We start from the raw sequence: 13,887 nt of genomic DNA on the forward strand, positions 1-13,887 counted from the left end.
CTCTCCCCTTCCCCAGGGGATTGGGGGAGCGAGGAACCTCAGCCAATAGAAGGAAGAGAGGCTTGGCTCAGTAGCTCTGCTGTGCAATTGAGAAAGCCTGGCAAAGCAAGCTATTCCTCCCCACAGGAGAAGCCTCAGCCAATGGAGAAAATAGAGGTTTTGCTCTGTAGCTCCTGTGCAATTGAGCAAGCCTAGCAAAGCAAGCTGTTATGCAGAAGGAAGCAAGTTATAAGGAGAAGGAAACAGATGACAGCCAGTTGCCCAGTGGCCTGATAGGAGCCCTCTGGGGGCCTGATTCAGCCCCCGAACTGCATGTTTGAAACCCCTGCATTAAAGAACTGCTCCAGCAAACAGAAAGTATGGAAAGTTAATATATTCTTAATCATAATTTACTGGGTTTTCAGTGTGTGCCTTAAAAGATGAAACCTATCAAAACAAACGCTTGCCTGAAAATCAAGCAGGTTTGTATGGCATAGACCTGCATCTGCTGAAAGGTAAGGGGGAGTTAAAATGGAATGAAGAGCACAGAGAAAAGTGTGACTTGTACAACTGCAAAGTTGGCCAAATAATGGCCATTTATGGAGCTTTTGTTCCAGCTTGGCTTCTTAACTATACCAGTTTTTCCTTAACCTTACATACTATCATTTCCCTGGGAACGCTGAATTTCAACCCAGGGAAATGAAGTGAGGTGGGGTCCCTTGGCTGGGGATTAGAAGTTTGGAGTTAAAACAGGAAGGAAGGTGTGAGTTTGCATGAAAAAGAAAAAATATGGAACCAGGTCCTCCTCACTCTTCTGCTTTAATATGGGTCCCAGTAAGCCTACATAGGTCTGCTTCTTTCTTGGGGAGGGACTCTTTAAAACAGCAACATCATGTCTAGAAAAGGTGGACCTCTGTTCCCTGGAAACACTACTTTGCATTGTAAACATAGTGTGTATGCAAAAGAAAAATAAAGGGGCAGCACATTGCCACCTCTGAAAGGATGGGACTAAAATACCATCCTTCACTGGATCCAATATGCAAAGGAATGCCTGGCTCACTCACTTAGAACCAACAGGGGCGAGGGCAGAAGCAGAGGAAAGCAACCAGTCTGGAAGCAAACTTAAATACTCAACAGAGAAAATATAGAACAAACATTTAGTATGAAAAGGAACTCAGGAGAGACTTAAAATGCCCTTATGCAATTAATATCACATTTAAAAATACTAAAACAAACTCAATTTTGCAAAAATTGACTATTTTCTGAAATACTTATTAATTTTACCAATTCTAAAATGGGACTTGGATGTAAACAACATTGCACACAAAATGCTGTTTGTGAAACATATAAACAAGCCACATTTTCTTCCAGGAATGCCACTCGTTAGATGCACAGAATAAGCATAGATTTGATCCAGAGAACTGCTGAATTGGTCCTAGGCTGTATCAATGTATGGCTGGATACTCCGCTTTTGTTGTAGTTACTGGATTGTTCTCTGCAGGCAAGACAACCCCTTTACCAAATTACTGCTATGGTATTAAAACAGAACACTTTCCTACAATGTGTGAACAGAGCCTTATGATCCAACTACTGCAGCATAGCCGGCAAGGATTTCTTGGGAACTCACAAATTCCAGAGGAACCATCTTCCTTCTGTTGCTTACCCCTGAGCAACTGTTATTGAAGGCCTATTGACCCATACCCACTCAAGGAATTCCTCTGCTTATTATTCTTTTATGTAAAAATTATCTATTGTTCCTAATACTTGCTTTGAGCCTTTTAACTAGCTACTGGACATTAATAAAACCTGTGCTTTATCCAATGGCTACTATATTCACTCAGAGCATAAATGTGAGACTTTCTGAAAGTATATAGGAAAGTTTGCTCTTCTATGAGTAATAGTTCTATTTTAAATATTGTTTCCCACCACTTTACCAGAAGCAGGTGTAAGGCTAATGAGCCTGTAATCTACTATAGTCTCCTGGAACTTTTTTAAAAATTGGTGTTAAACTATTTTCCAGTGCTTCAATAAGAAGATTAATTTAGCAGCATGCTTCATATTTTTGTTGAACAATTTTACAGTTAAATTCTTTAAAACCTTTGCTACACATCTAGTAATTTGTGCTTTACTGACCTTTAAAAATTCTGCTGTATAGACCTTGTAATGATTTTCTTTATATTAGCCAAGCAGTTCTAAGAGGTTTTCTTAGGTACCCCCTCATACTATCCAACTCACTATGACATACCATATCAACTTGCAGATATCTGATTGAATTGCCCATATAAGAACTACCATGTTATGCCCCCAACATCTATGCTTTATGGCAGTCTAATAAAGTAGATGAAGATCACTCAACTTGCCATAATCTTCTCATGCTGCAATCACACACCCTAAATAATTTACTTTCAATCCACTTTCAGTGCACTTTCCAACTGGATTTTACTGTGTGAACTGACAAAATCCAGTTGGAAAGTGCGTTGAAGGTGGATTATTTAGGGTGTGTGATCACAGCCTCAATGTACTTCTGTTGTTTTGCTGTCAGAGGACCAGATACATACATACTGTTCAGCAATATATTTTTGCAGTGCTCAGATGTGAAAGCTTGGCTTTGTGAAGCTTGGCTTTGGATGTGAAGCTTGGCTTTGTTCCTATATAAGAGAGGGGAAGGATTAACTAGATCTCTGGCAGGATAAGATAGGGAAAACACACTGGGAAGAGCCCTGCTAGTAACCCAGGATAGGAAACTAATATATTCCACTTTAGAAGATCTTTATGCAGCTATACTGTAGATTCCCAGGGTCTTGCTGTGGTGCTGTAGTTATGTAAATCACAGAGAAGTTTCTGGGATTAGCAAGCCCCTACCCTAGAAGATTCTGCATACACCCCACAGACCAGTGATCATCCCTGTAAACCACATGGATTGGACTGGGGTTAACATAGGCAGAGGCTCTATGTCAAGCAGAGATAAAAGAACACCAAACATGCAGAGAAGTTATAACCAAGTACAATAAACCTGTCTCCCCTGTCCTGATGCAGGTTGGTTTTATTGAAAGCATTTTTATTCTACTTCACAAAATTTTGCAATACTTTAAGAGTTAAAGCAATATAGATTCATACAAGCGTTCCCTTTAATATGATGAGATGTATAGGAAATGGTTCAAATGTTTTAGAAATGGCCAGTACACTTGCAGGGGTGAGGGTTTGCTACATCCCAAGATGATTCTAAAAATGTGAGTCAGGGTATGGGGCTTCATAACTAAGGTACAGCTTTAACCATCCTGCAAGAACCACTCAGCACATCCTTATTTACTGAAAAAAAAATACTCAAGTAGAATTTCAGCATGTGAAAACAATCACCTGCTGATCAGCAAGAAATGGTAAGTAACACAATGGAACCTTCCAATGGAACTGTCATGAGTGAGTAAACTGTTAGCCCCAGACAGCTGAAAATGGAACCTGGTGAGAGACTGGGACATAGTTAAATCAGTAACCACATTTTACTGAGTCATTCTTAAGTATATTATTGTCACATGTGGGACAAACATCTTGTGACTATGGACAGAAAAGACTAAGGAACATTTATACACTGTGACCTGGTGGGGAGGGAGCAGGATGTGATCATGGGCTGAAGAAAGGAAATGAACATGTTGAGTGGGAAACTCTCCCCCCTTCCATAAAGATAAACCAGCCAACAATGCCTGGTGAATCTAGGACAAAGAACACCCCCAACAGGCCTGAAGTTTGCCTGGAGAAGCTGAATTACTGATTTTAATGTGTGTGCAAAGAAGATGCTGGCAGCCGGAACAATATTCTTGTAAATCTTATAGTAAATCTTATAAATGACTTATAGTAATTTATAGCACCTATCTTATCTATTTTAAATAATTTATTATGTAATTGTTTATATTTAAAATTGTTGTTTACATTGTTTTACTTGAATCATGAAATTCCATGTCTGTGAGCTGCCCTGAGCCCGCCTTTGGCGGGGGAGGGCGGGATACAAAAATAAATTTATTATTATTATTAAATCTGATCAGCTGGATAACTACCAGGGCAAAGCCACAGCAGTGCCTGACCATCTAGCCATAATGAATTGCATAATGTAGCAAATCAGCCAGATCTTACTGGAGAGCCGGTTTGGTGTAGTGGTTAAGTGTGCGGACTCTTATCTGGGAGAACCGGGTTTGATTCCCCACTCCTCCACTTGCACCTGCTAGCATGGCCTTGGGTCAGCCATAGCTCTGGCAGAGGTTGTCCTTGAAAGGGCAGCTGCTGTGAGAGCCCTCTCCAGCCCCACCCACATCACAGGGTGACTGCTGTGGGGGAGGAAGGTAAAGGAGATTGTGAGCCGCTCTGAGACTCTTCGGAGTGGAGGGCGGGATATAAATCCAATATTTTCTTCTTCTTCTTACTGGTGTATTTACAGCGCTAAACTTTAACTCTAACTAGAAGATGCACACTGCCTACACTGTATTAGCAAATAGGATGTCTATAATTTTATGCAGGTAGGAAATTATCAGCCCCACTGTATTACATTAAGTTAAGATTCAAGATGAATTTTAATCAAATAATTAGAAGTTACCAAAAATACCTAGGATATATATAGGGAAAAAATCTTTTACTTTAATTTTATTAGATTATCTAACTATTTTAGCTATATCCATACTACTAAATCATATTGTCAGAGCTGATAGAGGCAAAGATAATCTTGTCCAGCAAGATTATCCTGCTACAAGGCATGCCCATCTATCAGTCTGTATAATCTAAGCAACTGCTTTATTTGGACTGTTTTTCCTCAGAATCTTGACTTCATTTGCGCAGTGCATACAGAGACAAAATCACACTCTAGGTAATAGCTTAACAATGAGAAGAGATGGCATATACCAACTGTAGACTATTCTGGTAGTCCCATAACAAGACAGCAGCGTTCTTGAATCAGATAAACAAGAACACTACTAATTGGCATGAGCTTTAATCTAAAGGCATACTTAACATGTCATAGATCTTCATGTGTAAGTAACATTTTTAAAAGTTGGTTTAAAAAAAACAAAACAAGAACATGCAATTCATAAACATAATGTAGCGAAGTACTTCTATCCCAGACATTGGGTTGAATCCCATGGACCACTTCTGGAAGGAGTTTTTTGCCCACTAATTCCTCCCTCTCACTGCAAACCTCCATCCCTATGCTGTTCCAAGGGAGGGGGTCCTCTGTTCTTCAGGAGGGGAATTTTGAACTGCTAAAGGGGGTGACAGACAAAGAAAAGTTGCGCTGCTGCTGGAAATTCCTTTTGTCATTGGAACTGTCTTGTAGGATCCATGCCAGTTAATAGTTATAAGAAGGAGGTTTTACCTTTATGTCATACAAAGTCGTTGGCTAACATCTCTCTCTTCCTTACCAATTCAAGTCCTCAGAATAAGTTTAACAGAAATGAATAGAAGTAAGATTTGATTAATGCTATCAGCAGCAAAGTAGTCCTTCGTGGAGAGAGGACACTCCAACTTACCCATGGCTTGACAGAAGAGGAGGAAGGTTCTATGGGCATTAACATGCCAGTTCTGGTCATTTAAGAAGGGTGGTATCAACATGACTGTGGAACAGTCTGTGCCAGACTGGGGATTGATAGGTGAAGGAGCTGAATCACTTTCCAAACAGGACAAAAAGGAGGTACCAGGAAGAGGGAAAGCTATATGAGATGATCAAAGACGACAGAAAAGAAAAAAAGAAGGCACTAAGGCAAAAAGTTGTAAGAAACACTTCACATACCAAAGTAAAAATGTGCAAAAGACAGAATGTAAGAAAAGAACAGAACCGGGGAATATTAGAGAAATAATAGTAAGTACACCAAATTATACCCCAGAGTGACTTCCATTCTTCTGTTCTGTCTGCAACTATAAAAGAAGGATGATATGCCTGTCTGGTTTCACTGTGACAAAACAACTCAGTTTAAAAGTCATGCTTAGCATTTCAAGACACTGCCATTTTCCTCCAGTGATATGGAAGTAATACAATTTATTCAAATATTTGTTTTTACCATTTTCTTATGTACATAAGTCAAAATAGAAAAATAAAAGCAAACTGAACCTTGCAAATTATAAAAAAAAACCTGTTTAAACTAAGATGATCTACAGTCTGGGTCACAGACTGTTTTAACTCGTGGGAGGGGGGAAGAGTTTTGTACAAATTGCATACTGAGCAAACATTCACTATTTCTAACCATATTTACAGTTAGCAAAATGCAGACAGTGAGATACAACTATTTAAAACTGTACAGCACAAATGAGTTTCACAGACAAATAGTGCTGTTGTGAACCACACTTAGAGGACTTCTGAATCCCAGCAGAGAGAAAGTGGCTGATCCCTTAGGGCAGTTCTTCTTCAAGTGTCTGTTTTCCTTTTCCAGCTGTTTTTCAAAAACGTTGCTGAATGCTGTGACATGACAACATTTGACAGCGCTGGTAATGGAAAAGAAAAACTTCCTTTCACCTGATCACCTTCCATCCGTCAACAAGAGTAAATCTCAAAAAGTATTTATGGGAAGGTCAATAAATCTTTGACAAATTCTGCATTACATCCACACAATACATCCCTCTCACATTTATGTTGTACAGGAATTACAGTTCGCCCACTAATCCATTAGAATTCTTAAAATAAATCCATAAAATCCAGTTAATGGGGCAGTGTCTGACTTCTTTTTGAAAATCTAAGTTCCCCACAACCCCAAAATGAACATTAAACATCCAACTGATTACTATATTTACATTTTTATAAAGAAAAACAAAAACCCAAGTTTATCCCTGAGAACATTATGCAAATCTAACCAGTTTTATCCCAAAATACAACACAGTCTAAAAAGATATACAAATAGTTTTGGAAAGATCCAACATTTCTTTTGCCAGCTAAAGCTACCAAATACAATTAATGCATTACACAGAGCATTAAGATTCACTAGATGCAAAGAAATGTCCCAATCTGGACAAAAAGACTATAATTTACCAATCTGATAAACTAAACATCATTTCCAATTTGGAATTAAACTGAAATTAGATATTTTTTAATGGCAGTTAAATATGTGCAGACTGGAGCTACTTAAATTCATTTTTGGCATGAGTCTGCAAAATTTTTGCCTTCTAAGATAAAAAGGAATCAATTAAAACAGTCAGTATGTGAAAGTGTTAAATTATCATTAGAAACAAGCACAGACATTCACAACATGAAACAGAAAACTGGCCATTTAAAGGAAAAGAAATGTGTAACAATGTTTTTCAGAAAATGCAAGATTTGTCTCTAGCCAGGTGAGAAATGACATGGTGTCAATGATAAAACTGAGAATACATAGCCCTTTCTGGCCCCATTATCATATTGAAACCATTCAAAAATAAAGTGTCAGAATGAGAGTACTTTTCTTATGGATGTTGAAGATGTTTAATCTCCCTCAGCATCCGAGTCAGCAAATTTCAGTTCACACTTCACATCAAAAGGTTTGTTCTTGACTTCTTTGTAAGACTGTGAGTGATCCTCATCATGTTGAACGTGGCCATTGGCATAGTCTGCTTCCGTCTCATATCCTGTATCATGTGATGGCTTTGGCTGTTCTCCACTTTGGGTCAGAATACTGCCAGGCTCTACCAGTGTCTCCTTCACACTTTGCTCACAATCAGAAAAATCTGCCTTAGGCTTCTTCTTTCCAAGTAACAAAGCAGAGCGGAACTTCAAACATTGGTCTGGTAAATATCCTTTGTAACAGTTGTAGGAGAACAGACACAGGAACAGTACAAAAAAGAACAGAAAAAGAAACATTAAAAGGCAGTTATCATTTGACTTGAGAAACATTGTCCTTGCAGGAACCTCAGCAACAGAGTTCAAGAGTTCATCAGAGGCAGTACTTGTCAAGATGGGAATGACGGGATTTGTTACTATCCTGGAAGTTGTGACTGTTGCAACGGGAGTGGTGGAAAGATGAGCCTGGGTAAAGATGACTGACTTTCTTGGTGCTCCTCCAATGCCTTCTGCCCGCGTTGTTGGCTGGGCTGGGCTCACAGTTGTGTGCTGGATTTTTTTCAGTTCCAAAACATGTTTGGCCAAAACTTGTGAGAACTTCTGATTCTTCACTTTTTCTTCTGACAGGCACTGATAAATACCACTGTCTCCTTCAGACAAATTGAAGATGAGTAGTGCTTTCTCCAGGAGACGGTATTTGGGGCTTTCCACCTGTAGCACATCATCTCTGAATTTCCAAACCACCTGGGCCAGGTTGGACTTCTGAGAACATTTTAGCTCTGCAGTACTCCCATGCTTGAAAGTGTGCTGCAGAGAATGCTCTTTTACTTTATCTGGAACAGCAAAATAAATGTGAACGAGATCAGCAATTATTTGGGGGGGGGGGGGGGGACAGGCCTATTCAGCCATGCAGATAAATACAGAAAACAAATCTACTAGCTCAAAGCAAGAGTGGCCAGACTGTTAAATTACACTTACTTTTGTGTCGTAAGATACCACATATAATGGGTATGAAAAATTACTTGTCTAGCAGTAAATAACTGTTAGGTCTAATGGCACCTAAATAAGGTGAACACATGAAACTGCCTTATACTGACTGAATCAGATATATGATCCATCTACGTCAGTATTGTCGACTCAGACTGGCAGCGGCTCTCCAGGGTCTCAGGCAGAGGTTTTACACACCACCAACTACCAGATTCTTTAACTGAAAAACCTGAGAATTTAACCTGTGACCTTCTGCATGCAAAACAAATACTCTACCACTGAGCTACAGCCATAATCACAAGAAGTGGTTGGGAAAGAGTTGGGGAAAGAGCTGTGTGTGGTAATCACACACAACACTTTTTGTGCAGGAATATATCAGTTGGTTCTAATGCAAAGCTGTACTAAGGCTTGTCTTAATAAGATGACAATATGGGGGGTGGGGAGAAGGGACAAAAACCCTGAAGTTGTTAGATGAAATGATGGAAAGATCCAAGGATCAGAAAAAAATTAGAAGATACTTCACTGCAGCATTATTTTCTCTGAAGTACATGTAGTATATTACACATGCATTTTTTTGCAAATAAAATACTAAATTTATACATCTGAACTAACTGACTTTAAAGCATTGTTGCTGGCAACAACAATGGACACCACAAGTTCACAGTCCAATACAGCATCAGCACCACTGCACAACTAGCCCTGTATTATGCATGGTCCTGTATGAGCCTGAAGCATAAAACTCATCTTCTAAGTTAAGAAATACTTGTGATTGCCTGATAGAATCCAACAGCACGCACAGGCCTTTCAAAGATTCTTATAAAACAATAGAGACCACTTGGAGCTCTGGTAATGCACAAGTTTCTGTGGTGGTTTGGGTCACACCTGATTACAGTCTCAAATCAGTCTACCTGCACCCTGTTTTTCAAGACTGTTTACAGTAGCATCTATTGCTTGTAAAAACAAGCTCTATTATGATTTGAACTGCTGTGTGTCACCAGCAAATGTATTTCAGGAGTTTATGACATCATGTCTGGATGTCAAAAAACCTGTCACCTTTCAAAACCTACCTTTCAAAGTTTTCTCTGAAAGTCACTGGCTTTATTTGTAATCAGCTAATATTACAAGTGAGCACTACATGACATTAGAAATAGAACAAAACTTTAAAGACAGTCTCTCCAACATAACTTCCTCAGGTAGTTCTGGTATAACAACCAGTTTTATGTTAACAAAATCAGTAGAGGTTATGGTAGTGGTTCTTTGCAAACATTACCTATTGCTGATTTACATATAGGCAGTCCCCACCAGAGCACTTTGGATACATGCAGGGCTGGCCCAAGATTGTCTGGCACCCTAGGTAAGGCTAACTTCTGGCATCTCTCCCCCCCCCCGCCCTGCATTGATAACATCACCAAGTCACATGGAGCGCCCAATTCAGCACCCCCAGAAGGCTAGCACCCTAGGCAATTGCCTAGTTTGCCTAGTGGCAGGGCCAGCCCTGGGTAGAGGAACAGCTGCCAGTGGTCAGCACTCGCAAGAGATGTTCTGTTTGTAAGAACCAGCATCTCTGTGTGAGAATGATCACACATCCACCATTACTTGTGCCAGTGTGACAGTTTTTTGTTGCTCTCCCATGGGCATGTACATTATGGTAGCTCTGTGTGCAGTCCCCACGTGAAGGAATCTCACATGTGATACCTCCACATGAATGTTGATGATGACCAGTCAGTCCAGTAGCAGACTTCACATATTCCCAATGGTTGTTGGAGTGTGGGAATCAGTCGTACGCAGTAAAGTAAAACAAACCACACAACAAAATCCCACACAGTTTAAACATTCTAACTCAGAGATACTGAATATAAAAACAATTTGTGCACAAATGTTTAACAAATTTACAATATGTTGTTTTTTAAACAAAAAACTTACCAGTACAAGAGGAAGCATCTCCACCTATGTTCTGAATCCAATCCCTACAAATAGTAAATAGATAGGAAAAGATTGTTATGTTCTGCCCATTTCTCCTTCCATATGCAACCTCCCTCCACACCCACAGATCAACAGAAGATTTTATTCCCCAAAACCATTCATAGGTGGCACCAATAATATTTGAGGAAGCATGACTATGATTCAGACAAGTAAGGCAAGGAAAAGAGAGACAGAAAAATGTGCACTAATAGCTGGGTGAGAGTTTCTTTTTTGCTGACTGCAGCATATGAAGATTCAGAAAGCGGCCATTAGGCAAAAGTGAGCCAACTGGGCTAATGCTGGTAAGCATCATAGCAGTTTGGAGTTTCTTGGTATGGCATGCAGTGATCAACTTTTCATTGTTCAAAAGATGGAGGTCCAAAGGGGTTTTCTGGTTGGCAAATAAACTAGGTAATATGTATTTCATAAAATCATAGAGTATTAGAGTTGGAAGGGCCCCAGGATTAACTAGTCCAACCCCCTGCACGGTGCAGGAACTTCACAAATACCTACCCCCAAAGTTCACAGCATCAGCATTGCTGTCAGATGGCCATCTTGCCTCTGTTTAAAATCTCCAAGGAAGGAGAGCCCACCACCTCCCAAGGAAGCCTGTTTCACTGAGGAACCACTCTGTCCAGAAGTTCTTCCTAATGTCTAGCGAAAACCTCTTTTGATTTAATTTCAACCCACTGGTTCTGGTCCTACAGAAAACAATTCTGCACCATCCTCTATTTGGCAGCCCTTCAAGTACTTGAAGATGGTAATCATATCACCTCTCAGATGCCTCCTCTCCAGGCTAAACATACCCCGCTCCTTTAACCTTTCTTCATAAGACTTTCTTCATAGTCATCCTTTCTAAATGTTCCAGGACTGACTATTTGTTCTAAAACTTTTCCAGGTATAGACGTCAAGCTGACGAGTTAGTAGTTACCTGGATCCCCTTTTTCCCCCTTTTGAAGATGGGGACAGCATTTGCCCACCTCCAGTCTTCCAGCACCTTGCATGTACTCCAAGAATTCCCAAAAATTGTGGGCCAGAGGTTTGGAAATTACATCTGCAAGTTCTTTTAGTACCCTTAGATGCTGTTCACCTGGCCCAAGCTTGTGAAATATTCACATCTTTTTAAACATTTCAGCAATCTTTAAATTGCTTTTCTCCTATAGTTAAGAGCAGCTTTTTGTTTTTCAAATGTTTGCAGGAAGGGGGTACACGGCAGAGAAAAATGGGGAGCTACACACTGAACTGGGGTGCAAAAGAAACCTGCTCCCCTTTCTCCCCAAGTGTTGCTCACACAAGCAGTGTTCCCTCTAAGCTGAGTTAGTGTGAGCTAGCTCACAGATTTTTAGCCTCCAGCTCACACATTTTTGTCTTGGCTCAGGAAGGATGACCCCAGAGCACAATAATTTATGCAGTAGCTCACAACTTGAATGCCAGTAGCTCACTAAATAGAATTTTTGCTCACAAGACTGCAGCTTAGAGGGAACATTAACTAGAAGCCTATTTCTGCAATTCTAGGAATGAGAAATTTGCTTTTAAAGAGAAAAAAGAAATCAAGGGACATTGGGGTTTGTATAAACTAATTTCTGCAGCCTGTTTGTCTCACAGCTGAAGAATGCACATAGTTCCAGTTGATCCAATTAACTATATATACAAATATCTACTTTGTAGTAAATGAATGGTAAATGAAAAGCATTACCTTTCAGTCTCATTTTCTCCAAGGATGACACAGACAGATTCTTGGGGATTCCAAGCACAGTATGGATCTCTTGCCAAGACACAGTCAACACATGTGCTGTACTTGTCACAAAAGGCTAGAGGGGACTGTACAACTCCAGCATTGGACCCTGCATAGAGGAACTGTTTGCCCTGCAGAACATGTAATGGGGAAAAGGACACACAGCATAGATGGATGGCCACTGTTCTCATTCAAGCGTCAAATCTAAGAATTACTACAATTCCCAAGGCAAACCTAAACACATCACCTTACACATCACAAACAAAAGATGACAGAGGCTTCATTTTCAATAGGGTAGATTCTTTACAACAAGAAAAGGAAGCAAGAATTGAACAATAATGGAAAATACCGTGCTCAGTACCTTAAATATTCAATTTGGGGAATAATTTTCAGCTCCTTAGTAATGATGAAGTATTGAATCTCTAGTGATTTATTGAATCTCCAGTGATTTAAATCCCTTTCCACCCCCAAAGAGCATAAGGCTGGCTCTATGATATTTTTAAAAGAGCTAAGCATGTTGTGTCTAGTAGCCAGAGAAATAATCACAGCCTGTCAAAGTTTCTCAACAAACCTGCTCTGCAACCCACAGATAAGAGTGTACCAGTATGCTGTTACTCAGTTTTCCTTCTTTTGATACTTGGTGCAGTGTGGCAGGTAATGTGTCCAGATAATTTATTTATTTTTATTTTGGGGACTTTTATCCTGCCTTACCCCACAAGCAAGCTCAGGGTGGCATACAATGTATAATCCACCAATAAAACCATACATTAATTAAATAGGACAGTTCATTAGGACATTAACTCAAACCATTAAAATTTAGTCAACTAATTTAAATATCCACTGGCAGCACAGGGAATAATTCTTCTTTCAATGTCTGCTGGGCTCATACCAGGGAGGCGAGGTGGATTCTGATTAAATAGGTCACTCATTCCAAGATGTAATAGAGCGAAGATCATCCACGATCCAATAGATCCAAAATCTTCCCAAGATGTAAATAGAGCCATGGTCGCTTGTGCAGAGGAGGCCAGTGTTATTTGATGTCTACCATCTTAACTAAAGTTCCATTTTGCAGGCTCCGCAGAATTGCAACAAATCCCACAGGGTCCTGATCTCAGTTGGGAGTATGTTACATGAGGTTGGGGCCAGGGTTGAAAAAGCCCCAGCCCTGGTTGAGGCAAGGCAGACATCTTTCAGGCTGAGGACTGCTAAATGGCACCTGGTGCAATGTGGCAGTTAGTGTGATCCAAAGCAGAGTCAGAAGGACTCTGTAGTTAACTTGGCTTAAGATTGTCAGTTCTTCCTGTGTCATAATAATGCTAAATTACCTACCTGTTTTTCTGAATTCACTGACTACCTATATAAAACTAACTTCGTAGATAACAATTTTGTTTTTCTGATTGCACGGTTGCTGACATTTTAAAGTTTTTTTCTTGAACAGTTGTTAAAATTAGGAGGCAAAACTTTTCACTCAGTTCCTCCCATTTATGTATGCACATTCAAAATAGGGACAACTCCAAGTCACATCTTCCTTTAATCCTTTGCGTTTTGGTGGGGGTTTTTTTCTTTCTGCTGTCAGCAACTTATTATTTTGCTGTTTCTATTTGTAGAAAAGTCAGGCATGAAATCCCACATCCCATTTTATCTGTAATTTTGTCTCACCAGAAATCAGAATGACTTCTCATTAAGAAAGATGATACTGTCACTCCATTGTTGCCCCATTTGC

At 39.8% G+C, this 13,887-nt stretch overlaps 1 protein-coding gene across 2 annotated transcripts in view; it reads right to left on the reverse strand.

The window, feature by feature from the left end:
- The window catches only part of SEMA4D (semaphorin 4D), a 200,477-nt gene that overhangs the window by 7,706 nt on the left and 178,884 nt on the right, over window positions 1-13,887 (reverse strand). Inside the window, exons 14-16 of one of the 2 annotated variants that reach the window (XM_060235490.1) lie at window positions 12,126-12,295; window positions 10,391-10,434; window positions 7,987-8,313 (exon numbers count right to left, since the gene is read on the reverse strand). In XM_060235490.1, the coding sequence (XP_060091473.1) occupies window positions 7,987-8,313; window positions 10,391-10,434; window positions 12,126-12,295 (541 nt within the window). Of the gene's footprint in view, window positions 1-5,972; window positions 8,314-10,390; window positions 10,435-12,125; window positions 12,296-13,887 lie in introns of those variants that run through there. The other variant, XM_060235489.1, reaches the window with a different exon arrangement.

Source organism: Heteronotia binoei, chromosome 4, assembly GCF_032191835.1.
Source record: "Heteronotia binoei isolate CCM8104 ecotype False Entrance Well chromosome 4, APGP_CSIRO_Hbin_v1, whole genome shotgun sequence".
Classification (NCBI taxonomy): domain Eukaryota; kingdom Metazoa; phylum Chordata; class Lepidosauria; order Squamata; family Gekkonidae; genus Heteronotia; species Heteronotia binoei.